The 27739-nt window shown below is 40.9% G+C and overlaps 1 protein-coding gene across 1 annotated transcript; it reads left to right on the forward strand.

Moving 5' to 3' along the window:
• On the forward strand, positions 1 to 27739 carry polr3b (polymerase (RNA) III (DNA directed) polypeptide B). Its single transcript, XM_085411916.1, has 28 exons — positions 1 to 177; positions 436 to 468; positions 2858 to 2914; positions 3003 to 3067; positions 3185 to 3260; positions 3748 to 3848; positions 4113 to 4204; positions 6494 to 6611; positions 7814 to 7922; positions 8607 to 8729; positions 11897 to 12013; positions 12103 to 12237; positions 13302 to 13463; positions 14719 to 14919; positions 15209 to 15371; positions 16874 to 17027; positions 17179 to 17253; positions 17515 to 17613; positions 17719 to 17846; positions 18866 to 19075; positions 19183 to 19341; positions 21103 to 21220; positions 21335 to 21477; positions 24517 to 24620; positions 25805 to 25971; positions 26844 to 26957; positions 27047 to 27220; positions 27390 to 27739. The coding sequence occupies exons 1-28, from the start codon at positions 106 to 108 to the stop codon at positions 27517 to 27519; spliced, it is 3399 nt and encodes a 1132-aa protein (XP_085268042.1). The 5' UTR covers positions 1 to 105; the 3' UTR covers positions 27520 to 27739.

Here is a 27739-nt window from a genome sequence, read left to right on the forward strand (position 1 = left end):
ACGGACGTTTTAGAGTGCAACACAAAGGAGTCACGCTTGCACGATATCAACACTGACAGTTGGTACAGGTTTTTGTGTGTTTGCTGTTAAGCAGTGGAGTAAACCATGGAGGTCCTGGGAGGACAGTTTAGCGACATGACCCCACTGGAGCTGGCGGCTCCTGTCAACACTGTAGCTGTGAGTATGAAGACCGGAAAGGACCGAAAGTCTAGCAGCACGAGCACAGAGATGCTAACGCTAGCGTGGAGGCTGTTAGCTCATAGAGATGCAGAGTGAAGGGGAACGTCCTGTGTCCCAGTTTGTTGTTTCTGATAGATATTGTTTCTAGTGTACAATTTGGAGAAAGTGCATAAGTATGGACACAGTTCGAATAGTTTTCGCGTTATGAATAAAAACGGACTTGTTGTTTATTTGCTCGTTTTCCCTTTTTAACAGGAAAAATGGAAGTTGTTACCAGCCTTCCTGAAGGTAACAGAACACAACAGCCCTTACACACTTTTACTAAATTTTAATGCTGCTTGATTAAAATATGTTTAAAGTATGGTAGAAACTATAATAGTGTGCTGTCATGTTTATAAAAACAGTTTGAGGTGAGCTGAGCTCTGTGAGATGGTGCGTTACCCTGCTGGAAGCAGCCATACTGTGGTTAGCACTAATGCTTAGCAAGCCTTGGTGTTTAAATGGTGCTTAGTCAACTGGGGACCGAAGTGTGAGAAGATTATGTCCCCCAACCCATTTATACCACCACAACCAGCAGCCCCATGCTTTCATGATTTTCACACCAAATTCTGAAATCAAAACTCATTAGACCAGAAAACCTTTTTCCAATCTTATATTGCTGAGTCTGTGCAAAATGTAGCCTCAGTTTCGTGTAGTGGTGTAGTAGTAATTTGACTTACTGTTTCCTTCCTATCACTCCAAAGCAGTCAGACAATAACAAGGACATCTTTATTTAAATAGTACAGGTCATTACATAGAATAGAATTCAACTTTATTGTCACTGGTCAAAGGAGCTTGCAAAGAAAAGCGTCTGGACTTCTTTAAGTTGCTTGAAGACGTTTCACCTCTCATCCGAGAAGCTTCTTCAGTTCTAAGATCAAATGGTGGAGAGTCCCAGATATAAACCTAGTGGGAGTAACCCCCCACAGAGGGACAAAAGGACCCCCTGATGATACTCTAATCGCCTGAGCCAAGGTGTGAAACTGGGCGTGGGTCCCAATCAGCCAGGGTTTCGGGTGAGCTCATTGTGAAACCTGGCCCCACCTTATCATGCGAATTCCTGAGGTCAGATGGCCCAGGATGTGAGTGGGCGTTAAGGCGCCTGGGAAGGGATCTCAAAACTGGATTATATAAACTGGATTGTGAAGTGGCTGTTTGGTCTCTCCAAACAGCCACTTCACAAGCGCATGGCACAACACAGAAGAGCCACCTCCACAGGACAAGACTCAGCAGTCCATCTGCATCTTAAGGATGAAGGACACTCTTTCAAGGATACCAATGTTCACATTTTGGACAGAGAGGACAGATGGTCTGAAAGAGGAGTGAAAGAAGCCATCTATGTCCACTGTGAGCGACCATCTTTGAACAGAGGCGGGGGTTTACGACACCAACTCTCTGCCATCTATAATCCAGTTTTGAGATCCCTTCCCAGACGCCTTAACGCCCACTCACATTGGGCCATCTGACCTCAGGAATTCGCATGATAAGGTGGGGCCAGGTTTCACAATGAACACACCCGAAACTCTGGCCGATTGGGACCCACGCCCAGTTTCCCACCTTGGCTCAGGCGATTAGAGTATCATCAGGGGGTCCTTTTGTCCCTCTGTGGGGGGTTACTCCCACTAGGTTTATATCTGGGACTCTCCACCATTTGACCTTAGAACTGAAGAAGCTTCTCGGATGAGAGGTAAAACGTCTTCAAGCAACTTAAAGAAGTCCAGACGCTTTTCTTTGCAAGCTCCTTTGACTACGATGACCTGGATGACTGAGAAATTATCGTATTTTACAGAATGATTATTTATACAGAATTACATGACAGCTGAAAAAAACCCTTTGTAGGTTTATGATGTCTTAAGGCATTAGAAACAATAAAATAAAACAACAGCATCTATTAGCTGTGGGCCTGTGTGGCTAAAAAGGTTTTGAGTCTGTTTTTCAATGTACACTGAGATGTAACTGATCTTAGGTCAGCAGCGTGCTCCAAGGAACAGAGCCAGAATATCTGAAAGTACCCTCAACACACTAAGATATGATTTTGAGAACAGATCTGAAACTGATGACCTGAGATGTCTGTACTGGGTACCAAATCATCAAAAGCTTTGTGATTTCTGTGTACCTGTAAGGATTCCAAGGCTAGATTTTAAATGAGTAAGGGAAATCCAACTGATGATTTGGGGAGTCCTGAAACTAGAGCACTGCAATAAACTAACCTTCCTTGACGTCCAATTTCTCAGTCAGTTTGAGATAGGGATTTTCTAACCTTTTTTTAAGTTACATAAAGCAGTTTTGGTAAGCTTATTGATGTGGTTATTTGGTCATTTTTCTTCTGATTCCTTAGCAAGATATTTTTGGCCAAAGAAAAACATTTAGTAAAAAGTGAAACATTTGAGTCCAGTATGGCCATGAAATAATGAAATATTGCCATAATGACCAAATATACCGCATACAGCGTGTCTTGTTCTTTTACCCTGTTAAAGTTTTAAGTCATGGACCTTCTTTAAATTACTTTTTTTTTTTGGTCATCAAATATCAAAGTATCCTCCTGTGTAATGATGAGAGAACAGTTGGTGGGTCTACATCTGTGTGAGTAATATTATTTGGGAGAGTAAACATGTATATCACGTTGTGTGTTTTGCAGGTGAAAGGTTTGGTAAAGCAGCACATCGACTCATTCAACTATTTCATTAATGTAGAGGTAAAACACGAGCATGTCTTTGTCCGTTGCTGCTTTTTCATGTACATTTGGATTTTGAGCATCGATGTCTCATTTGTTCTGCTTCTAGATCAAAAAAATTATGAAGGCAAATGAGAAAATCACAAGTGATGCTGATCCAATGTGGTACCTCAAGTAAGTCACTGTGTGCATCTACCATCACTGACTTTAACACTGCAGACATGCACAACAAGTTGTTTTTTTATTTTTTTTTATTAAAAGAGGAAATAATGGATTTTTAAATATTTGCAGATACCTCAATATCTATGTTGGCATGCCGGACGTGGAAGAAAGTTTCAATGTGACCAGACCAGTCTCTCCCCACGAGGTGAGAGTAGTCTGTTTCTGCTGTTAAGTATGAACCATTGTTTACTGTGCTTTAATTAAAGTTGAATAAAGCTTTAGAGTAATCAAATACACAGCTTTAAATTAGTTAAAATAAGTAAATTAAAAAAAAAAAAAAAAAAAAAATATATATATATATATATATATATATATATATATATATATATATATATATATATATATATATATATATATATATATATATATATATATATATATATATATATATATATATATATATATATATATATATATATATATATATATATATAATCTCAATCACACATTAAATACAGAGGGAACATGTGTCACTCAGGCATCTCTAGACTCAGTTGGCATTTAGTTGTAGCCCTCATAGAGGTATTTCTTAATTAATTATTTTTGTTACTTATATTTGAATGCCTACACCTCCAATACTTTCCTTTAAAGATGATGAGATATAGCTGAGAGTCATCTGTTTCATCCCAAAGTGTCGTCTCAGAGATATGACCTACTCTGCGCCCATCACGGTGGATATAGAGTACACCCGTGGCAGTCAGAGGATAATTCGCAATGCGCTGCCCATCGGAAGGTATCTTTTTTTTTTTTTTTTTCCCCCTCCCCTGATACAGACATATTTATGTTACATCTATATCAAATCTACAAATTTAAAACCTCTCCAGCAAAGCTCAGTAAGCCAACAAGTGCTAAAAAAAGATTTAGCTTTTGTGATTTTTAAGCTTTGTTTGCTGATAAACTGACCTCCTTCACTCATTTGTGCTGACGCATTCTGCTTTATAACAACACTGAAGCAATATTCATATTTTATTAATGAAGATAACTCTGCTTTTCTCAGGATGCCCATCATGCTGCGAAGCTCGAATTGCGTTCTCACGGGAAAGACGCCCATGGAGTTTTCAAAACTCAACGAATGTCCCCTGGATCCAGGCACGTAACCATAGCACTCTCATTTTAACTCTTTCCCCCTGAAGGGCCTCACCTGAACCCTTAATGATGAGTTTTGGCATCTCAGTATATATATCAGTAAAATGTTTGATGACCATTTAGGGCTCTAGAGTGCGACTAATTTGGTCGCAAATATGACCAAATTTTTCAGTGGTGTGACTAAAAAAAATATTTAGTCGCACCAGTGCGACCAACTGTTCGGGTAACAAAAAAAAAATTGGCAACTCTCCGTGTGGTCAACAACAGACACACAGTATGCCCCTATCGTGGACTAAACCAATCAGAGATAGTCAGGGGCGGGACCTCTCTGATTGGCCGTGGTCCAGTTGAAAGTGCAGGTGGAAGTGGGAGGTGAGTAGCTTGAATAAAACGATATCGATTCATTAAATCCTGAATCGACTTTTAAATAGAACTGTGTTTTGCCAGAAACGCCAGATTCTCCGATTAAAGCCCACAAAACTAATTCAACAACCACCAAACAGCAAATGAGAGCAGGTACATGGATTCCACACAAAGACGTAAACACAGAGCGGACTCGACGCATCAGAATCAGCTTTCTCTTTCTTGGCTTTCTCACCTGATGGCCCGAACACGGACACACTGTCGGAGCTCACCGATTCTGATGCGTTGGGTCCGCTCTGTGTTTACGTCTTTTTGCGCTGATTCTGAGCTGCAGGTTTTGTTTTGAACCGAGCCAGCAGCAAAAGAAGCAGCAAACTACGCTTCACATTTGATAAATGTCGTCATGAATTCCCTCTTTTCACTTAAATGACCTCGGACAAGAAAGCCTAATTTCTGCTGTTCAATACTGAAGAAACTAAAACTTTTTAAAATTATGCAAAATTGCAGAATATTTTTAAGGTTATCTGCTATAAAAATCCAGGCAGAAAAATCTCCTTCATGTTTTTCTGTTTTATTCTCAGTTACTTTGACACAAAGGCATCTGCTGTGATGTTCACAATTCTGATGAAGTCTCACATGTATCAGTACTGATAAATGATCAGAATTATAATATTTCTGACTGTCTGAGGCTAAATTGAATCAAATCAGGACTTTGAGAACCAGAATCGAATGGATTATAGAAATCAGTGATGATACCCAGCCCTAGTGAGTAGCCTAGGCCTGACAGAATAATAATAATACATTTTATTTAAAAATGGCGCCTTTCAAAGCACCCAAGGACACTGTACAACAGATAAAAACACAAAAACTGGAAATATACACAATGATAAGAATAACAGATAAAAGTTAAGAGCATACAGAGGTTTAAACATAAGCAATTTTAAACAGATGAGTTTTGAGGGTGGACTTAAAAAGAGGGAATGAACTAATATTTCTGAGGTCAGGGGGTAAGGAATTCCAAAGTCAAGGGGCAGAGCAACTAAAAGCCCTGCCCCCCAATGTAATCAGACGAGCGGAAGGAACAGAGAGAGAAAGAGAAGATGAAGATCTGAGGCACCAGGATGGGAAGTTCATCTGTACTAAATCGGAGAGGTATGGTGGAGAGAGAGAATGAATAGCCTTAAATGTATAAAGGATTATTTTAAAATGGATGCGAAATTTAACCGGGAGCCAGTGTAGCTGCTTCAGGATTGGGGAGATGTGGTGGGTAGAGGAAGTCCTAGTAATAATACGGGCAGCAGAATTCTGGACACGTTGGAGCTTGTTAATGGATTTTTGTGTAAGGCCAAATAATCGTGAGTTACAGTAATCAATTCGAGAGATAACAAGATTATGGACGAGAATGGCAGTGGCATGAGGAGTGAGGAAAGGGCGGAGGCGATTGATATTACAGAGTTGAAAATATGCTGCACGTGTGACATTATTGATATGTGAATTAAAAGATAATGTGCTATCAAGAATGACACCCAAGCTTTTCACAGAGAAAGAGATAGGGACCAACGAATTATTGATAGTGAGAGAGAAATTGTTAATTCTGGATAGCAATCGTTTAGTGCCGACCAGGAGAAGTTCTGATTTATTGCTGTTGAGTTTAAGAAAGTTGGAGGAGAACCAGGAATTGAGTTCAGCTAAGCAGAGGGTGAGGGAGGGTGGAGGAAGAGTAGAATCGGGTTTGGTAGAGAGGTAAAGCTGGGTGTCATCGGCATAGCAGTGGAACTGAATGTTATATTTTATAAGAGTTTCAAGGAGTAAAGAGTTAAAACTTCCTTTACACACTCTGAGAGTAATTAAGTAAAAGAAAATGACTTGTCATCAGGTTCTCCAGTTAAATTGATCCGTGTCCCTTGTTTTGTTTTGTTTTCTCCACAGGGGGTTATTTCATTGTAAAAGGTCAGGAGAAAGTCATTCTGATCCAAGAACAGCTGTCCAAGAACCGAATCATTGTGGAGCAGGACAGGAAGGGTGCAGTTGGAGCATCAGTTACCAGGTACTGTAACAACCTATCCATTAGCAGCTGTTCATCCATGATTTTAAAGTCGCCTTCTTGGCAGACATGTAAAGAAAAAATCAGCTGTTTCTTTTCAGTAGCTGTCTTGTTTGACCATCTTAACCTTTTCCTTTTATTGGCTTCTTCTTTGCGATTCTGCCCAGAAGCGCAGAAGTGTGGAGACGACTCAACAGTGTGGATGCTGTGACTGGTGCTTGGTGGAAACCATAAAGTGAAGCTGCTAATTTAAGACCTGTGAAACTCTGATATATTCGTGGTCATTCCAGTTCATCAAATCTAAAAGGAAAAAATTTCCACCAGGACTGTGATCATCAGTCTTTCTTGAATTAATTCCAGGGAAAGATGCACTAATTACTAGGAATTATGCAACATTATCCTTGGAATGTTTTAGGGGAAATCCCTGGTATCTCAGGAGTGTAGCTTATGATAACATAGACTGATGGATGCTTAAAGGTCAGAAAATATTTGAGTGTCCTGTCTGTGATAGCAGATGTTGGAGGCCACGATTCTGCAGACTGGCACTTAGTTTACAGATTCTCGTACACAAGGTTCGTGGCATTATTTAAGTATGATTTAAAATAAAAGTTTAAATCACGGCAATTGTTTTATAGACATTAAAGCTTTAATAAGGAACAGCACTGTTTTATCTGGCTGTAGTGTCCTATTTCAAATCTCAGATGGTCACGTGGGAGACATTTGATGACCTGACACTGAATGACCCTTACACCCTTGCTCAGTTGCGCACTCGGTTCTCCAACTTTGCACTTCTCTTTTCTAAATGAAAAGAATACATCACTGTAGATGTTGGCTGGAGTTAAATATAAACCTTTGTTTTTTGTTTTGTTGTTGTTGTTTTTAAGATTATGCAAGAAGTAGATCTATGTATAGCTTAAGCTTTTAGTCTTATATTAGTGGATCCATCTAATTTCTGACTCATTTTCCAATTTGGGGTTGTGTTGGAGCCGGCTGTCATAGGGTGAGCTCTGCTCAGGTTCCCAGATCAGCAGAGAAAACCATTCACACCTTTGACCAGTTAATTATCACCAGTTAAGTTTTTGGACTGTGGGAGGAAGTCTGAGTATGCAGAGAGACCTCACACAGTTATAAGGTGAACATGCAAAAGAACAAGAACCTGACACTAAACATGCTCGTGTTTGCTCTGCTCTTTGTGTCCTCTCCAGCTCCACTCATGAAAAGAAAAGCAGAACTAATATTATTGTTAAACAAGGCCGTTTCTACTTGAGACACAACACGCTGTCAGAGGATGCCCCCATTGCAATCATATTTAAGGTAGGGGTGATTTTTTTTTTTTTTTTTTTTCTTTATGAGTCTGCTGAAATAAGTCCAGTAGGTGGTGCTATAGCACAGGTAAATGGTCAGAGATGAAGATGTTTGTGATGTTATTGCCTTACAGATTGAAGCAAAGACTTGTGAGTGTTTCCAAACTCTGTCTTTGTTTTTGCTACAGCTTGAAGTTGTTCCAAAGCTTAAGTTACATATATAGAGAAGTGTTTTTATATGAGATCGTGAATAGTTTTAGAACTCTAGTTTCATTAGTTGCTCGACTGATTACATTTCTTACACCACCTCAGAATGAAAATGTTAGCTGACAGCTGGTATCATGAACTTCTTTGCCCTCTGAGGAGAGACCTCTTCAAACATGTTACCTTATGATGCTGCATGCTCGCTGTGTTTTCACTGCACGTGTTTGCCGGGTAACGTCTTCCCCAGCCCTCCCTCTGTTTGGCAGCGGCTGCAGAGACGATCTGGAATCAGTTCCCACAGCTTCACATTTCCATAAGCAAATGTCAGGCAACATTATGACTCCCTCCTCACCTCACCCCTCCCTGTGAACACTCCCTGTCTCATGTACTCCCCCTTCCCGGTTAAGCTTTTATCTAAATATAACAAGATTTTTATTTTTTGTAGTTGTACAAATATTTTACACACACCGTTTACATGTCATCCACACAGGGGATGGGTGTGGAGAGTGACCAGGAGATAGTTCAGATGATCGGCACAGAGGAGAGTGTCATGGCCAGCTTCGCCCCGAGCCTGGAGGAGTGCCAGAAAGCGCAAATCTTCACACAGACTCAGGTATTTTATCAATCCAAGAGAACCAGAGCAGGCCGGTGTTATTTCAAGCTTAAACAAACACTCTGGTCAGTTTAGCCCCATTTACTCGATGTTAGATTGAAGCTTTAATTATCTTTGAATTTTGATTTCCAAAGACAATATACTGGTAATATAAGGGAAAAAAGTAATATTACAAAACTGAAGGAGCACTAAAAAGCACTGAAAGTACAGTGCTAATGTTTATGCTATAAAAGAACTACAGTTCTAAAGGTTATAAGACTTGAACTTCACCACCACTAACAAGAGAGATGTCGTAACATGCATGGGATGTACATCTTGGTTAAATCTGTGCTGTAGGTATGCTGTAACCGTAGACTATTCTCTCACCTTAACCTTAGCACAGACATGGTCCTAGCACCACCAAAGATGACCAATTGGTCACGTAGCCCAGAACCTCAGCCTGTTGTTTGTTCCCGGCTGGTTTTTGTAAATAAGCTCCCCACCTTCATATTTACAGATGTGACAAGTTAAAATCACCCAATAAAAATAAACTGTTGTTGAAAACGACACCTTTTCATGCACATCTAGAGTGGAAGTTAATTTTCTGACTGTTTATTAAACAGAAATGTTCCTCGTGCTCAAGTGAATGAAATCCTGATTCAAAAAACTGTTTAAAAAATAATAATTTTTGGGTGAGAGCACGTAAAAGTCAGTGTGAATTGCTTGGCATCTCTAATGTGCGATCATTAGCTGCGGATGTGTGCAGAGCAGGATGTTGTTTCTGTTTCTATTGGCTGTCTGCTGTCAGAAGGTATTTTCTTTGTCTCTTTGAGATCAGATGACGAAGGTTTTGTCTTACCAGCCAGTTAAGTAATGCTTTTCATGGGGATTTCATGAGGCCCACGTGTTTTTCTTTGACATCGACAGATGAATGCAATCGGCCAATTTGTTTTTCATAAAGATTATGTTGTTAGAGGAACCGCTGATGCATTGATGAGTCCACATTTGCTTCCTAGCAACCGGTCGCCACAGCTCTCGTGTTCCTCTGTCTGCCAGCCTCCGTGATGTCTTTTCATGGTATTCATTGGGTCATTGTATTGTGCACAATGAGGCCTAAATCTATATAATTAAAGGCAGATAAGGCTTAAGAAACATTGTTATCAGATTATGATAAATAATCTGGCAAAACCAAATTTGACTGTCATCTTCTTTTCTTTTTTTGAATCCGGACACTGTTGATTACATCTGATTTCTTTTTTTAAAATTTCTCTAAATTAAACAGATTTTTTTTTTTTACCTTTACCTTAAAGAAATATTAACAATAATTATTTTTATTTTTTATGCAGTTTTGAGGGCAAGTTGGGTGGTCCATCCTTATTAACCTTTTGACCTTTGCTATAATTCTGTTGAGGACTCCAGCTGGGCGCTTACTCAGGTGTGGGTGATGTGCACATTGTTCCCTTTGTGGTTCACTTGACCTACCAAGAGTCTGATACACGATTCTCCGTTCTCTGTTTAAAAATTCAGAATGTTGATCTTTTACACAAAATATCTCCTCGAGACTGTAACATTAATTTATATTAATATTAGTGCTGTCAATGGATTAAAAAAAATTAACTAACTAATCTCACAATTTTCTGTTATTAATTGCGATTAATCTCAATTACTTTATTAATAGCCTGGCTCCAATTACATTTTTTTATTCTTTATATTTTAAGTAATTATCGTTGTTCACCGAAGTCCAGTGGTCTCCGGTGAGAGCGACATTCCTTACTTGCACAAGCTTGCTGGACTGCTGAGCCCTCTGGTCCCCATACAAAGTGTGCAGTCTCGACACAATGGTTCCTCTCGAGGGCAGATTGTAACACTCATCTCCTGATGCAGCACGAATGACTTCTCTCAGTCCATCATCTTCTACTATGCTAACTGGTCGGCAGTTTTTAGCTATCCAAACAACCAAGGAATTGGTTACCTTTTCTCTCACATTTTTTGTTATTCGTCCACAAGCACCATACTCCTGAAGCGTAGACTGGCGAGGTCCCGTAGAGGTGGATTCAGTTGGGTGTTTTGCTCTCAGGTGATACGCCAGTGATGAACTGCTTCTGTGGTACTTGAATTCAGCGTTGCAAATTGTGCATCTTACTCTCGTTTTGTCCAACAAGCCATCAGGCAACTTCTTAAAGAGAAACTTTCCACCTAAAAGTCCACCCTCGTCCATGCTTGCGTGTGTTAGCTAGTGTTAGCTAGATAGTAGCATGGTGTCACTTCTTCTTCTTCTTCTAATCATTTCTGTCAGGCCAAATGCCAGCATAGCACACTGTTGCCCCCTCCTCCAGAGGTGCTCATGAATTTAAAGGTCTTAGATTACAGGAAATTAATAAAAAAACAAAATCAGCGTTAAATTTTTTTAATGCATTAAACATTTCGCGTTGATCTTAACAATTAACGCGATAATTTTGACAGCACTAATTAATATTTATTTATTTATATTTGTTGTTTTGGACATTTTTGTTGGTTGGAAAATTAACTGATTCTCATGGTGCGTTCCTTGTCTGACTGACAGTTGATGTAACATATACACACAGCTTTATTAGGAACACCTGCTCAACTGCTTGTTAACACAATATGGCAACAAATCAGTGAATTTAGGTTTTTAGACTTGTTCAGAATGGCTGGCTGAAGTTCAAACTGAGGATCAGAATGGGGATGAAAGTTGATTTAAGTTCCTTTGAACATGCCATGGTTGCTGGTGCCTGATGGGCTGATCTGAGTATTTCAGAAAATGCTGATCTGCTGGGATTTCTCCACACAACCATCTGTATGTATCTGAAACAATCCAGTCAGCCGCAGTTCAAGCGGCTGACTTGAACTTCAAGCTGGTAGGTAGCAGTACTCAAATAACCATTCTTTATACCTAAGGTACCAGAAGAGTATGAGTGCTGCGAACTACAGCAGCTGAAGACCACACCTACTGTCAGCCAAGAACAGGAAACTAAGGCTACAGTTCACATAAGAGTCATTAGAACTCGACAATAGAAGATTAGAAAAATGTTGCCTCATTAGGCTCTCTTCCACAGTGTGTCCTTGTCCTCCTCCTGTCTTCCTCACCCCCAAATTAGTCATGTTGGTAAAAATATTTATGTTCCTCAAAAGGTTGAATCAAATGTTGTTTGGCTGCTCTGTTTCAGGCCCTGAGGTATCTTGGGAATAAAGTGCGCAGACAGCGGATGTGGGGAGGCCCCAAGAAAACAAAGATGGAAGAGGCCAGAGAGCTGTTAGCATCTCTCATTCTCACACATGTGCCTGTATGTAAACAGAATGCTCATCACGATAACTGGCATTCACACTAAAAGGTTACTCGACAAAATGTAAAGACTGTATAACTTGTGTCCAGGTGAAAGAGTTTAACTTTCGGGCTAAGTGTATTTACCTGGCCGTGATGGTCCGGCGGGTGATCCTGGCTCAAGGGGACAACAAGGTGGATGACAGAGATTACTATGGCAACAAACGTCTTGAGCTGGCTGGACAGGTAAGCTTCTGTGCATCTGTCATCCTTGAGGTTTTAATGCACTGCCTTTATTTAATGCTGCATTCAGTTCTGTTTTTGTTCTTTGACTTTAAAACCAAATGAGCCAGAGTTCAGTTCAGACTATAAAGTTTTATTTAAATGATTATTGATTTTTTTTTTTTCATGTTTGTGAGCTGAAAGGTGTTTACTTCCTTTTCTTTACTCATAAAACAACTAGAAACAAAACATGCCTGATGCTTATTAATACCATACGAGCAGAAACACACCAACACTCTCGTGCTTCAGTGTGAAGGGATCACAGCACTACACCAGAGGACAGCGCCGGCTCCAGGCCTGATCTCTCACCTGCACCTTTGTTCCTGCCACCTTCTTTTAATAAGACTCTCATTATTTTCCCTCAGCTTTGTTTTTCCCTGTTTTGTTTTTGAACCCCCCTCCTTTCCCCCACTAGTATTTCAGCCTGGCTTTGTCGGGAGAGAGATATGCGGTGGCACCAAAATCCTGAGGCTGTGGAAGCATGGGGATTTTTCAGCACCGTGACAATAGAAATGCTGCCTTGACTGGAGCGATTGAGCTAATCCGCAGGCCCGGCTCTGATAATGTAATTACTGCTGTCTTAAGGCCTTTAATTTCCCCCCCCCCAACCTGCTCTGTATAAGGAGCAGGAGATGGAGGGATCGAGGGAGGGGGGAGCACAGAGCCCTGTTTCAATAGGGGGCTTACATACTAACAACGCCAGCAATCTCCTCACTCTCCAATTATGGTTCCCTGACATTCAACTAATTGGCCTGGCTGCGCAATGGAAGCTTAATTTCTTTATTAATTTCAAGCAGTGCTGCCTGTTTGTTTGGATGTATGCTAATGCACAGGTTGGGTGGGGGTTGTAAGAGAAGTTGCCTCCTGTAGACCGGACAGAGGACCACAGGGACCTGGCTTACTTGTGAGCTGGCACACCTGGCTATTACATCTGGCAGTAGATGCACGTGAACTGACACTGCGTGCCAGGAGACCTGAGATTTAAAAAAGCAAACAAAAAACATCTGCATTTTTTTGCTTCTTTTTAGCTCCTGTCTCTGCTGTTTGAAGATCTCTTTAAGAAGTTTAATGCCGAATTGAAGAAAATCGCAGACCAGATCATCCCCAAGCAGAGAGCAGCTCAGTTTGATGTGGTCAAGCACATGCGGCAGGATCAGATCACCAACGGCATGGTCAATGCGATATCCACGGTGAGAAAGTCATGGCTGCTATAGCTCAGGAGGTCGTTCCATCTCAAACAACATTTTGGAAAGTTTTCTGCTCAACCGTCTGCATGTTGCATCAAAATTTTATGGTCCAAAATTTTTGCGTATATAATGAGAATTTTAGCTTCATATGTCAGACACTTTTAAGATACATAATTTTAGAAAAGGTTCATCGCTGTCAAACCTTTTTAATGTTTATTTATTTTTATGTTTAAATATAAATAGCTGAAAACTATTAAAGATAAAATCTTGACATTTTCCAAGTTACAGATCCTCTAATTTGCCTGCATCCAAAAATGTCTGTTCATTGGCTAGTTAAAGTTTAAAGAACAAAAAATCCCATATTTGAGTATGCACTAATAAAAACAAACAATAAAAACCTTTAAATAGGCTATTAGTGATCATTTTAAAATGATATATAGTTAAATTTCACAGCACTGTAATACAAAACAAGTGTACATGAAATTCTTTGTCACAAAAATGGACCAAATTCATTTTCATTCATCTTTTATTTTGGGTTGATCAAATATTGAACATAAAAAACTAAAATATCAGTATTAATGGTGTCCTGGTCGGCTGAGCTGTATTGCTTGCTGGCTGGACTCTCTTTAAAGTCAGTATCTGACATCAAACAGCTTGCAAAACAGTCTTGATGGATAAATAGAGCTGCAGGCCAAAAGAAACAGACGTGCAGGGGAAATGTTCATTTAACATATCAAAATGTTTATTACATTTATTAAAGATCCTTATGATAGCTAAAAAAAACAAAACAATCAAAAACTATCAGGCGTACCGACATCATCAACCGTAGTGCCTCCAATTAAGTAGAGGTTCAGTTTGTGTTCCTATGTGAGTGTTAACTTAAAATTTTCTCATGCTGTACTTGTAATAGAAGAATAAAGTGGTCACTGATCAAACAAAAATTAGAAAGCAGGAGTTACTTAGATGGAGATTTATAGATTTATATTAAAACAACATTAAGAGTGAAATCCTGCTTCCGCTTTCAGAATTTAAGCCAGAAATGTCTCTTTCTTAATTTGGAGTCATTGCATGAATTTTTGTAATATTAAAATGAAACATGCACCACTTATGAATAGTTGCTAATACTGGCACACTCTAGCTTCCATTTTTGGATGCTTATCAGTCATTAAAATGCATTAATGAGCAATAAAGTGTTGTGTACTAAGTAATATTTACTATGCAGTATGTAATTATTGGTGTTGATGTTTTCTTGCAACAGGGTAACTGGTCTCTGAAGAGATTCAAGATGGACCGTCAGGGAGTCACCCAGGTCCTGTCTCGTCTCTCCTACATTTCAGCTCTCGGCATGATGACCAGGATCTCCTCCCAGTTTGAGAAGACGAGGAAAGTCAGCGGACCGCGCTCCCTGCAGCCGTCACAGTGGGGAATGCTGTGTCCATCTGACACCCCTGAGGGCGAGGTGAGTGTGCTGCGGCAGCCACACCTGATGGCCCAGGAGGTTTCTCAAAGGCTAATATGCTGTGGCACATGTACTGCTATATATAGGAATCATGGTCAGCAATTTCTTTCTCACTTTAATGAGTTATTCTCATGTTATAACACTCCCTGTGATGGTTAGACAATGATCTACCTCTAAATGGGGATTGGAGGGGAGGTTACTGACACTGAGACTCTTAGAAAAACTCTTGTCTCTGTGTTTTTATGTATTTCCACAAGGATAATATTGGATTATATATGTGTATCTGTAGGCCTGTGGTCTGGTGAAGAACTTGGCTCTGATGACGCACATCACCACCGACATGGAGGACGGTCCCATCATCAAGCTGGCCTTCAACCTCGGGGTGGAAGATGTGAACCTGTTGTGTGGAGAGGAGCTCTCCTACCCGAGCGTGTTTCTCGTCTTCCTCAATGGTAAACCTCCTCCTCCGCAGTGGAGCCTAATTAATAAATAAACACAGAGAGAATTAACACCGGAGGCTTTTGCTTTAGATCGTTTGAAAAGAAAGTCTTAATCCTCCCTGTTTTGAATGTGTTGCTTATGAACATGAAGGGAAAAATATTCTGTTTAGTTTACAGAAGGTAATTTTGCATTTCACTGTGAGGCTGATAATTCATTCATTTCACGACAGCAGTAGGTATTATTCTTGAGTCAAAACTTGGCCCCTTAATTACTGGATATGTTTGTCTCGCCACTGATAACTGTCAAATTATATTAGCTGCCATACCATTTAATTAGTTGGTAGCAGCAGGTGTCAAAGCCCTTCAGAGTGTGTTCAGTGCAAATGTGTCCTCACACAGAGGCAGAGCACAGTGTCTCCTCTGTTCTCCAGTCATTTGTCTGTCAGACTTGATATGAACACACCCCTACAGGCAGTTAGAGCTCCGTTTCTTCCAGAGTAAGCTGCGGTGTCTTACAAATGCCGCCTTCACTCCTTCTTTGCATTTAAAGTTTGAATTTTAACCAAAATCAGCTGATGAATAATTTGTCGTGGCTTTTTTGTGTAAAAATCCCATAAATGTCCTGTTTTAGCCTCTTAGATGTCAAATGTGTCCATGTTTCTTGTTTTATATAATGGAGCTTCAGACAGGTGTTTATTGTACTGTGGCCATTGTTATATGGTTTACTATTCTTTGGCATTTTACTGATAATTTGACTAACTGAGAAAACAACTGGTAAATTATTGGATAAGCAAAATCCATGTGTTTATTAATGTGAACTCTAAATGTTAAACAAATGTGATGCAGCAGGTTAAACAGCTTCACACACAAACAACCAAGCAGTGATGCAATCAAGAACAATCCTACTGTCCCTAATGTGAACTGCAATATCTGTCAAAACTATGTCAAAAGATGTTGTTATTGAACAGTCTCTAATGCATAAACTACATTTAACAGTGCACTCTTTTTAGCGGGTTTACATCCAGCAAACATCTCTGCTGTGAGGGCAAAACCTTCACTCATCACAGCCACACACCTACAGACGCTACCTGGCTCGTCAGAGAGTGAAATGTAGCTCCTCAATGATGCTGGCAACTTTTCTGTCTCTACGCTGTGACAATAGTGTTGTATGCATTGTGATCCATCAGATGTTTTCAACATTGACAAACGTGCTACAAGTGACTGTGACATGAATTTGAAATAATGAAGTGAAAAAGTCACATAAAATAATCAAAGGAAGATCAATATAATGTGTTCTTCTTATCAAAGGGTTTTGTAACATCAATAAATTAAAAAAATTGGTCTTAGCCTGTTTTGGCGTGCTGTATCACAATTGCGTAACAATTGTTTGGTTGCTCTTAAAGATTACTGAATACGCAAAGTCAGAATGTGTTTAGCTCAGCACATCAGTCTTCTAACCCAAAAATATGTTTAATATTTAATGTCTATCCTCTTTATCTGTATCATGTCCACAGGTAACATCCTCGGTGTGATCCGAGACCATCAGAAGCTGATCAACACTTTCAGGTTGATGCGCAGGGCGGGTTTCATCAATGAGTTTGTGTCCATTTCCACAAACCTGAGCGACCGCTGCGTCTACATCTCATCTGATGGAGGACGACTCTGCAGGTGCGGAAGTTTAGAAAAAATAGCATAATGTGGAAATAAATGTTTGCTGAAGATCGTTACACACCAGTGTGTTTGCTTAGCGTAACATTGAGTTCTTTAGTTGTAAGAATGTTTTTCACACAGCTTTGTTTTGTTGTGTTTCCCTCTGCAGACCATACATCATCGTAAAGAAGGGAGTTCCAATGGTGAAAAACAAGCACATCGAAGACCTGTCTCAGGGCTACAGGTGAGGGTAGGAGTGCAGAGAGTGACTGCTGTTATTAAAGAAGCAGCTCTTTAAGTTACTGTTTTGTTTTTTAAACTCGCCACTTTGGCTTATTTGCTAACTTAATAAACATCAATTATACAACTGCTTGAAAAACAAAAGCCACTGGTTAGTATCGTGCATATTTGTGAAATTATGAGTGTATCCTCACACCACAATCACACCATACAGGCACTTCCCAAACAGTAGATTTTTATTAATAGTTTCTGTACTTTACTTCAGAACTTTTGAGGATTTCCTACATGAAGGCCTGGTGGAGTATCTGGATGTCAACGAGGAGAACGACTGTCAGATCGCCCTTTATGAATACATGATTAACAAGTCAGTGGCACATGATAAGCTGATTTCAGTAAAATGAAAAGATCATTCAGGTTTATGTCAAGTAAGTTATACCTGTTTTTTTGGGGTTTTTTTAAACCTCTCTAGAGACACAACACACTTGGAGATCGAGCCCTTCACACTGCTCGGGGTGTGTGCCGGCCTCATTCCCTACCCCCACCACAACCAGTCACCCAGGAACACATACCAGTGTGCTATGGGCAAGCAGGCAATGGGTAAGAGTGGGCTGAGCAGCTAGCACACAGGTCATCAAACTGCAAGGATCTCGAATCCTTTCTCAAACATCCTCCCCACAGCTGCATGTGCACACACAAACACGGCCTCTTACAGTAATTTAATCTTACATGAACACATGAACAGTGTTCCTAAGCCTCCTAAATCTGCCGGTTCAGAGTTTGCACTTTTATTTGCACAAGTTAAAATCATACAAAAGGGCATTAGAATAACAAATGGTATAGATACAAGCAGCCTGCTGGTTCGTCTCCCCCAAAACTCCACTCCTGCACCACTTCTTGTCAGAATGCATTTGTATGTGTGATTAAGTGTCTCATGTGTGTGTGTGAGTGTGTGAGCATGAACATCAAACATGGGGAGCTTGCGTAGGTTTTCTTTTGTGCTGTGTGTGCAGAGGCCCTTTCCCTGCCAGTCACCCAGAGTGTCATTAGCAATTCATTGTGTCTGCTCTGGCTGTGCTCGGGGGGTCAGTGTGCTCAGCTGCAAAAGACCACTGAGTGTGCACCCGGAGCTCCTTGGTAACCAGAACTTCCCCAAACGGCCCTGCTAACATTCATAAGGACTGCGGTCGCCCCCACCCCTCCACTTTACCTTCATCCGTTCCTTCCTCCCCGCCCTCCCAGTCTTTACAAAAACACTGACTGGAACTATATTTGGCCCAATATTCTCTGCCTTGTCTATTTTGTATGGACGGCTCTCATACATGTGCAAATCTGGCTGTGTGGCCCGGCCCTGTTATCACACGCAGTTTAATTGTGAAGCAGTATCATCTGACAAGTGTCAAAACCACACGGAGGCCAGACTTTAGGCCATAATATAAGAGAGGTCTAATCAGGAGGAAGTAACATCTATAATCCTCTAAAAATGGATTTATTGACAATTTTATATATTTTCTTATAGATGCCCTAAATCACTAGATTACAGACACACAGTGTGTTACATATAAGTTTTTATTAAAAATTCAGTTCTTTTTTTTAAAATTCGTGATTCTTCTCTCCAGGGACTATCGGCTACAACCAGAGAAACCGCATCGACACCCTGATGTACCTGCTGGCCTATCCTCAAAGGCCGATGGTCAAAACAAAAACCATTGAGCTGATTGATTTTGAGAAGCTGCCGGCTGGTCAGAACGCCACCGTGGCTGTGATGAGCTACAGTGGCTATGATATTGAGGACGCTCTGGTCCTCAACAAAGCCTCACTGGACAGAGGTGTGAGATCTGTCCAACTTAAAGAATTGCATAGTCGTTTTTAAGCAACAAAATACCAGAATAGGAGGTAGAAAATCTAATGTAACAGTAAATGTGTCTCCAAACAGGATTTGGACGGTGCCTTGTCTACAAAAATACAAAATGCATACTGCGGCGTTACACCAATCAGACTTTCGACAAGGTGATGGGCCCCATGTTGGATGCTGCAACACGAAAACCCATCTGGAGGCACAGCATCCTGGATGCTGATGGTATCTGCTCCCCTGGTGAGTACCAGCAGGACTGGAGCAAATCCAGCATGGTTCGCTGCTCCTTAACAGCCTCTTCTGTGGCATTCATTTTATGAGCATTATCTGTGTCATTAATAGTGGTCAGGAGTTTGTTTTTACTGATGTTTCACTCAGAGAGAAGTGAAGCCTATTTTGCAATATTTACACACACACCACTTCTTACATATCTCCATAGTTTTTCATCGATTGGAACAGTTAGAAATGTGTTATCAATATTATTAGTATGAAGAAGAAGAAAATAGGATCATACAGTACAAGTGTGGATTAATCAGGCATCTCACGTATGCCTGATTACAAGCCAGTCCATTTCATGCATGCACAGTAGCGCAGGAAAATAGTTGCTCACACACTCGCTGTGGCCATTATTGAGCTCTTCACTGTGAGTGAACACACAGTTCCCAGAGTAAATCCTGGTGGAACCACCACAAAATCGTTTTTTACAACAAACCAAATCTGGCACCTAAATCACCCTCACCAAGCTCAATATGGACATTTTAAAGGAGTTAACAAAGAGAAAGTGCCTAAAGCTGAAGCTGTCCAGAGCTTATAGCCGGCCTGCAGCCATGAGATGCATTGTAAGCCTCGGTATGAGCAAAGTATCAAAGCAGTTACAAAAAAAATTGTAGAGACGAGTGAAAAGAAACGAAGGTCCTGTTGTCTGGTGACATTATAAACATGCTGAAAAATGATGTAAGTAACTGACGTTTGTTTTGTAATGTAAATCTGTTGCATCTGCTTTTGTTTCGTTATTATGTAAAGGTGGGTGTACAGAAACTTATTTTCAATTAATCATTTGTACCTCATGTGGCAGACCCCTTTAAAAGCATCCTGTGACTTACTGCTTTTATTATGAAAATAATATTTAAGATTCAAAAAGTTGATTTTTGTTTGTATATCCTGTATTAGCAACAGAGCCCAACTTATATAAAGCTCCTATTTGCTGATATATTAATTTTCATTTGTCAGGCAATAAATTAACAGTAAAGAAGAAACAGAAAAAAACACCCTTCAACCATGTTATCGGTGTTGACTTTGCATAGTTTGTCCACTAGAGGGCACTCTGCTACTTCCCTGTTGGCAACATGCTACAAACAAAACAGCCAGTTGATCTGAGCAGAGTCAGATGGATAATGAATAAGTAAAACAAACTTATTTTTAAACCTGCATTGTAACATTATGTTGGTAAGGACACATAAGTTACTGCACATAACAAGTATGAGTATTGCTATCTGATTTTTAAGTCTGCAAATTTCAGTATCAATTCCAGTATTGGTCGGGCTCTAGCGAGCGGATCGCTTCTCAGTCGGATCCACTCCTCGTTCATCATATTTAGTTTTAAAAAAATAGCGCAGGAGACCACAAACCTTGGGGGGGGCATGGACATCAAAGAGCTTGTTTCTATCTTTCATATACAGTTTATGGTTTTAGTAGCGATTCAAAGTCATTACCAGAACAGTAGAGACATTTTTGAAGAAAGCAGATGTAAACAAAGCTAGCAAAAACAAAACAGGTAACAAGCAATTTAAAACTGTGTTAAATACAGTTTTAAATTGAGAGCCCACATGTGAGAGCCCACATGTGTGAGCTCAAATAAGTCTGAAAACAAACTTATTTGTTTTCGTTCTTTTGCTTTTGGTCAAAGATTTGACGTTAGCACAAGTTAAAGAGAACTTAATGGCCTTTAGTCTATGTAGGCCAGTCTGTCTAAGACTCTTTGATGTGTTTTGTGTGCTTCAGGTGAGAGAGTGGAGAACAAGCAGGTGCTGGTGAACAAATCTATGCCGACTGTCACGCAGACACCACTGGAGGGCAGTACCCAGCCAGGCCAGCCCCAGTACAGAGACGTGCCCATCAGGTGAGTCAGCTCCCAGCACCACGCCCACACACATCACTGTGGAACTATTTTTTTCAGCTCTTACATCTATGTAGAGGGAAAAACGGGACTCAGTTTGAATTCTCTTGTTTTCAGTTATAAGGGGTCAACGGACTCGTACATTGAAAAGGTCTTGATCTCGTCCAATGCTGAAGACGCCTTCCTCATCAAGATCCTCCTGAGGCAGACCAGGAGACCTGAAATAGGCGACAAATTCAGCAGTCGACACGGACAGAAAGGTGCCGACCCCATGACAGCCACAATGCCTGCTCTGTGAGACCAGAGCCTAAAGATTTTGAGCTCAAAGCTGGAGGGAGAGTACAGAGGGTTAGGGTTTTCAACCTGTTGCGAGAGATTTGTAAATGCCTGGACAAAAAGAGGAAAATCTTTCACTGTGCTTGAGCATTTGTTGAGTCAAGTCCCACTAGCTGCTGTTCTGTCACTGCCCCCCTGTTCTCATCTTTCAAGAGCCTTTTCAATTAATTGGCTCTTTGTCCTGTGCCAGACTATGCAAATTTATTACACCCCAGCAGTATTCTGGTGCTACTGGGGGGAAAAAGTGTTTATAGCCTCTATTGTTTTGCAGCGCCTCCCCTATAGAGGGCTAGTATGATGTTTTAATCAAAAAGCTAACTGGCGCCATGCATAATTTACTCTCTTCATTAACATGGTGGGCACTGGGCGGTCAGCTCGGGATGGGACAATGTCTTCTGTCTCAGATAGTGACAAGGAGAGAGGTCAGTGTGGGGTTAGCTGGAGGAGTTTTGGATGGAGACACCCAGATGTGCAGCTGATGTGGAGCTAGTTTTAATCACAATTGCCTCAAAGAGGAAAAGTAAACCTTTTTATCTACATTTTTGCTTCACTGTGGTCATCTCTCTGTAAAAACAACCATTTATTTCTTCTCTGATGAGTAATTTGAAAGGAACATTTCTTCATCAATATATAAAAGTGTTTAATTAGAAGTGAATTTGGCTGCAGTGATGGATCTCCCAGCTTCTCATGACTACTCTCATAAGTCCTGGTCAGCAGAGCAGAATAAGTTAATTATTTACCGGTCACACACACATACACAGCTGTGTAGGTGGGGGAGGCGGCGGACGGGCTGTTAGTAGTAGGGGCCTATTGTGTGAGCCGCCACTGTGGAGCTGTATGAGCTGTGATGGAGGGCTCTGGACCCTTGCTGTTGTCTTGCCTTTCTCTGCTGATTTCATGCCTCTTTTATCATTTACTTTCACACAAAACAAACAACACCCAAGGATGTCTGCTGTTGGTAGTGTCTCTGTGGTGCTTTCCACCGTTTTCCAACTTCATTCTTCCTCCTCTCACTCCTCTTTTGGAGTACTTTTAACCTGATAATCAGCCTTTTTCTTAATGCCTTTTCTCTCTTTATGCTTTCTTCTGGCCCTGCCTTACCCGCCTTTTCTCTTTTCTTTTCACCTTCTTCCTGCCGTTGGATGACTTTCCTGTTAATCGCCGTACTTGTTCCTAGTCAACATCCTGTTGCAACATCCTGTAAGGCATCAGCAGTCAGCTGCGTCGCTGACTGGTCGGCTAATAGTGAATTTTTCCCACGTGCACTGATTCGTTTTCTCCTCTCGAGTTGATCCCCTCCACTTCCTCTGACTTGAACTGAAAATCATGGGTGTGTAATCCCAGTCTCCCTGTCCAGCTAAGCACCTTTCTCCACTTCCTGCTCTCCTTCACTTCACTCCTTTTTCCTTTTTTTCTTCGTTTTTTCATTTGCAAATGGACCTACAATCTGTTTACCATGGCCAAGGAAGAGTGCTTCGGCCCCTCAGTAAACATTTGCACTCACACTTAAACTCCTGGCTACCAGGGGTGCTTGTCCCCCCACATCATGCGAGTCAAAAGAGGTCCCTGTCTGTCCACATGAGTATGGAAATGTCATGCTCTGCCAGTGGTCCACACAGAGCCCCCACAGCACAAACACTATTAAGTTTGCTGAACTGGTGCTTGCAGTTAAGTCAGAAAGTCAGATTTTTTTGTCCTTAAAACCAGATTAAAACTGCAGCCTACTTTTAAAACTTATCACTTTTATTTAACATTTTCTATTCAAAATATTATAAAAAGCCTATTACACATTCTGTGCAGCCAAAGTGATGTGTTAACACTAGGGATGGGTACCGGTGTCGGTTCTGACATAAACGGTAGTAACCAGACCGAAAAGCAGCGCACATTTCGGTGCTTTATTTCGGTGCTTTTTTTTCCTGAGCTGTGATACACTTCTAGCCAATCATTTTACGTTTCCGAGGATAGTAGGCGAGTCCAGGTACGTACGTTCTTTTAGAGCAGAGCTACAGATTAAAAATGTCCAAGGTGAAGCGGTCAAAAGTCTGGCTATACTTCACAGCAAAAGATGCAAACTCAGCAGCCTGCAACAAGTGCTTTAAGCTGATACTGTGATACTGTCAAAGGAGGTAACACCTCAAATCCGATGAAACACCTGGCGACGCATAGCGTTTTTTTTAAAAGCCCAGAAATGCGCCGTATTTGATAGCTTGCTGCGAGACCTCACACCGAGCACATCTACTGTGGGTGTGGTGCCTGTTATCGGACCCAGATTTAGCAACATCCCCAAAAACCCGAAGAGGAGAGTCCTGGCCCCTAGCTCTGCCAGTGTAGCAGAAATGATGAGGAGGATGATGCAGCAGCAGCCGTTCTTCTCTGCGTGAGTAGCTTAATGTTGTTTGTGTGTAATTTACGTTGAGTAGGCTAACCATGTTATTACATTAATGCATGTAAGGTGAACTAGCAAACATCATCATAGCTACATGCGGCTGTCTTCTTGTTTGATGGCAGATACTCCCTTCACCCTGGCCAAAAAGGCTAAAATGACCAAAGAAAAAGTGGAAAACTGCTGAACATGAGAGGTTTTTGGACAAAGTTTGTGTTTTTTCCATTGTTTAAGCACTGCTTCCAGCCAAGAGTGATACCATATATGCCCCATAGCTGCAGAAAAGGCTAACATTGTTATCTTTTTACAAAAAACCAGCTGAACATGAGAGGTTTTTGGACCAATTTTGTGTTCTCCATTCTTTAAGCACCGGTTTGAGCACCGTTTAAGCACCGGCACCGTTTCAAAAGTACCGATTTGGCACCGGTATCGGATAAAACCTAAACGATACCCATCCCTAGTTAACACTGCTGTAAAGTTAAAGTACAGCCTCGGATCCTCACATGTGGGAAGCTGATTGGTTTTCTCTTTGCCATATGTGTGCATTAATGTTTTTTGTGTGTGTGTTTGTGTGTTTCAGGTGTTTGTGGCCTCATCGTCCCACAGGAGGACATGCCGTTCTGTGACACAGGGATCTGTCCAGATATCATCATGAACCCTCATGGATATCCCTCCAGAATGACGGTGCGACACTTCACAGCTGTGGAAACTCAAATTCTGCAACATTTTTCTCTGTTGATTCATATGCCAAGTATTTTTTGCATTTTTTCCATTGTTTTGTTCAGAAATAAACCAAAGGGGAAGAAATTTAAAAAATTAAACAGTAAACAACCATAATGTCAAAAAACGGTGTGAAATATAATCTGCAGATAACGAAACGTTTGCTAAACAGTTGATTAAACGATTATTTTCTCAAAAGTTTTAAAAGACCCCAAAGGCAAAAAAGTGATACCTTTAAACATCTTGGAAGATCCAATCATTAATGATCAACCCATTCGCTGGAGCTAGAACTTATAATATATTATTCATGGTATTTTTAGGGCTATTAATTCATCACTGGCTTTGTCATTTCTGCTCCGATGTTGTAACATTTGTCAGGGAGGTTAAGTTTTCTTTTCTCTTGGTGAAAAGCTGGTTATTTGCCGTCTAATTTGAGGACATGCTTCTGGTTTTTATTTGTGGGTTGTTGTTTTTTTTGTTTTTGTTCTTTTTGCTACGACTGGAGTCTGAGTCACGTAAGATGCTGTGGCTGTCGCTCTTTATAGGTTTGTGCCGGCTCTCCTGAGACAAAACCCTCATTATCCCCACTCCTCTTCTCTCTGGGTTATCATTGGCTTCCAGAGCACACGTCCATTGACGCCGTTAAGCAGCAATCTCACTGTTCACAAACAGATATTTGTTGCTGTGGAGACAGCTGCCAGTGAGGCCACCGCCTGTAGCGGTGTGTGTGGAAGTTTTATAAAACGTGGCCAGTACATGTGAACTGTAGGATGGTGATGAATGTGAATGACATGAGACTTGGCTCTGTTTCATACACTGTAAAAACCTGAATGATCTTTACTGCTGCTCACTCTGGTTTCCATGGAAAAGGCTCAGAAATGCTTGGCTCCAGAGGATGTTTCTGTGGCCTGGGAGTGATATGAGAGTAGGTGTTTCCCTTTGTGTGTTGGGGTCAGGGGTCCTCTGAGTGCGATCTTAGTGGAATTGTTGAACTCAGCCATCCTTGGACTGCTGTCACCAACCCTGAGGAGTACATGTGTAATCTAATCTCACCCTTAATATACACATTTAGTGCCAGGAGAGGATGTAAAGCACAAAAAGATTTGTGTAATGAACAGAGCTGCTGTTCTTTTCCTGAACTTCGTCAGGTGGGAAAGTTGATTGAACTCTTGGCTGGGAAGGCGGGGGTCCTGGATGGGCGCTTCCACTATGGCACAGCCTTCGGAGGCAGCAAGGTGAAGGATGTGTGTGAGGATCTCATCCGTTATGGATACAACTACCAGGGCAAAGACTACGTCACTTCAGGCATCACTGGGTAATTAATAGAGGATGTTTTAGGTTAATAGCCACACACAACACAATGCTGCTACACAAGTGTTTGCATTGCTACTCATGACTGTTTACAAGTCTTATTTCTCTTAATGCTGTGAAAAATTTCTCAGAGTGATGTTAACATTTTCTCACCACAATATTAGTTCTTAACTCATTCACTGCCAGGGTTTTTGAGCATTTTTACTCATTTTTGAAGAGCCACAGAAAACTGTGTGTTATGATCATATAAATGCTGAACCTACCAAAATGAAGAACAGACTCTCTTCTTTCATCCAAAAAAAAAGCTTGTTTCTACCATTTTCCATTCTTTAGTAATCAGCTGTAGAAGAGAGGTGGGTTCCACCAAAAATGCCTGTTTTGACCAAAAAAAGGGAGAAAACGAGCTTTTTGTGAAAAATACATTTCAAGCAGTCTGATATTCACTGACAAGCTGCCCGAGGTTGTATTCTAGCCCCTCCCATTGGAAAACGTAATTGACGTCTATAGACGTCAATGGCAGTGAATGAGTTAAACAGTAGCTTGAATGTTTTCATTATGCAGAAATTGCATATTGGCATAGTGGCCTCGTTAGTGCCTGTCCATCCGGCACCAGCTGTATATAAACAGTACATTTAATTTCTGTGTAAAATCTGCCGTCTGAAGGCAAGGATCACGTGTACAAATCTTTCATTGTTAGTATTTCTTTATTCAAATTTATGGACCAGCAGTCCAAAAAGAAGGCAGATTTTTGTTGGAATCATCTCATGCTCTGCTTATCCACTATTTTATTACAAAAAATGATAGATTTTATATGCTTATGTAATGTATGTGTTAGCCTGATGTGCACACAATTCCTGACCCCTGCTTTTCCCTCAGAGAACCTCTGGAGGCTTATATCTACTTTGGACCTGTGTATTACCAGAAACTGAAGCACATGGTTCTTGACAAGATGCACGCCAGAGCCCGAGGCCCCAGAGCCGTTCTCACCAGGTAGTTTCTCATCTGTGGTGACGTTGAGATTCGATTAGTGCCTATAAGTGTTGAATTAAATTCTCCGTATCCAACTGTCCTGATAACAGGCAGCCCACGGAGGGTCGCTCCAGAGATGGAGGTCTGCGTTTGGGTGAGATGGAACGTGACTGTCTGATCGGCTACGGAGCGAGCATGTTGCTCCTGGAGCGCCTCATGATTTCCAGCGACGCTTTCGAGGTGGACGTGTGTGGGCAGTGCGGGCTGTTGGGATACTCTGGGTGGTAAGCTGTTTCTGCTGGTGAAACATGTTAGGGGGCATCACAAGATCTGGTGCACATTGATACGAACTGAAAGAAGGGGAAATATTTAAGTTTACACAGTGACTAAAAAAGCTTGGTAGCTGTGTAATCCGGGTGGTCCATAAACGTCTGTTCTGTTTCCGTGTTTCAGGTGTCATTACTGTAAGTCGTCCTGCCACGTCTCCTCCCTGCGTATCCCCTACGCCTGCAAACTCCTCTTCCAGGAGCTGCAGTCCATGAATATCATCCCTCGACTCAAGCTGTCGCGCTACAACGAGTGAGCAGGACAGAGACGGGACGTGTGAGTCACAGGTTTAGAGCAAGAGTTATAAGTTGATTTGTGAATGTTTGATCGAGCGACAAACAAGCAGAAAGAAGCTGACACAGGACTATTTTTGTTGTTGTTTAAAATCTGAAAACTTTTTTCCTGTTTCTTTTTTTTTAATGTTTCTTTTTTCTCTGTTTGTGTACATAATAAATAAGTTGATGTTTTTTCTTTAA

This window comes from Rhamphochromis longiceps, linkage group LG7 (genome assembly GCF_057381845.1).
Source record: "Rhamphochromis longiceps isolate RC_006_pf linkage group LG7, R_longiceps_female_GT1.1, whole genome shotgun sequence".
In the NCBI taxonomy this organism is placed as follows: Eukaryota; Metazoa; Chordata; class Actinopteri; order Cichliformes; family Cichlidae; genus Rhamphochromis; species Rhamphochromis longiceps.

What these genes read in the sequence shown, in the direction of transcription:
- polr3b (XM_085411916.1), top strand. Translation starts at nt 106, where the DNA reads ATGGAGGTCCTGGGAGGACAGTTTAGCGACATGACCCCACTGGAGCTG. An exon ending in AAATCTTCACACAGACTCAG is followed by an intron (nt 8,730 to 11,896) that starts GTATTTTATCAA and finishes GCTCTGTTTCAG; the next exon opens with GCCCTGAGGTATCTTGGGAA. An exon ending in CCCAGAGCCGTTCTCACCAG is followed by an intron (nt 26,958 to 27,046) that starts GTAGTTTCTCAT and finishes TCCTGATAACAG; the next exon opens with GCAGCCCACGGAGGGTCGCT.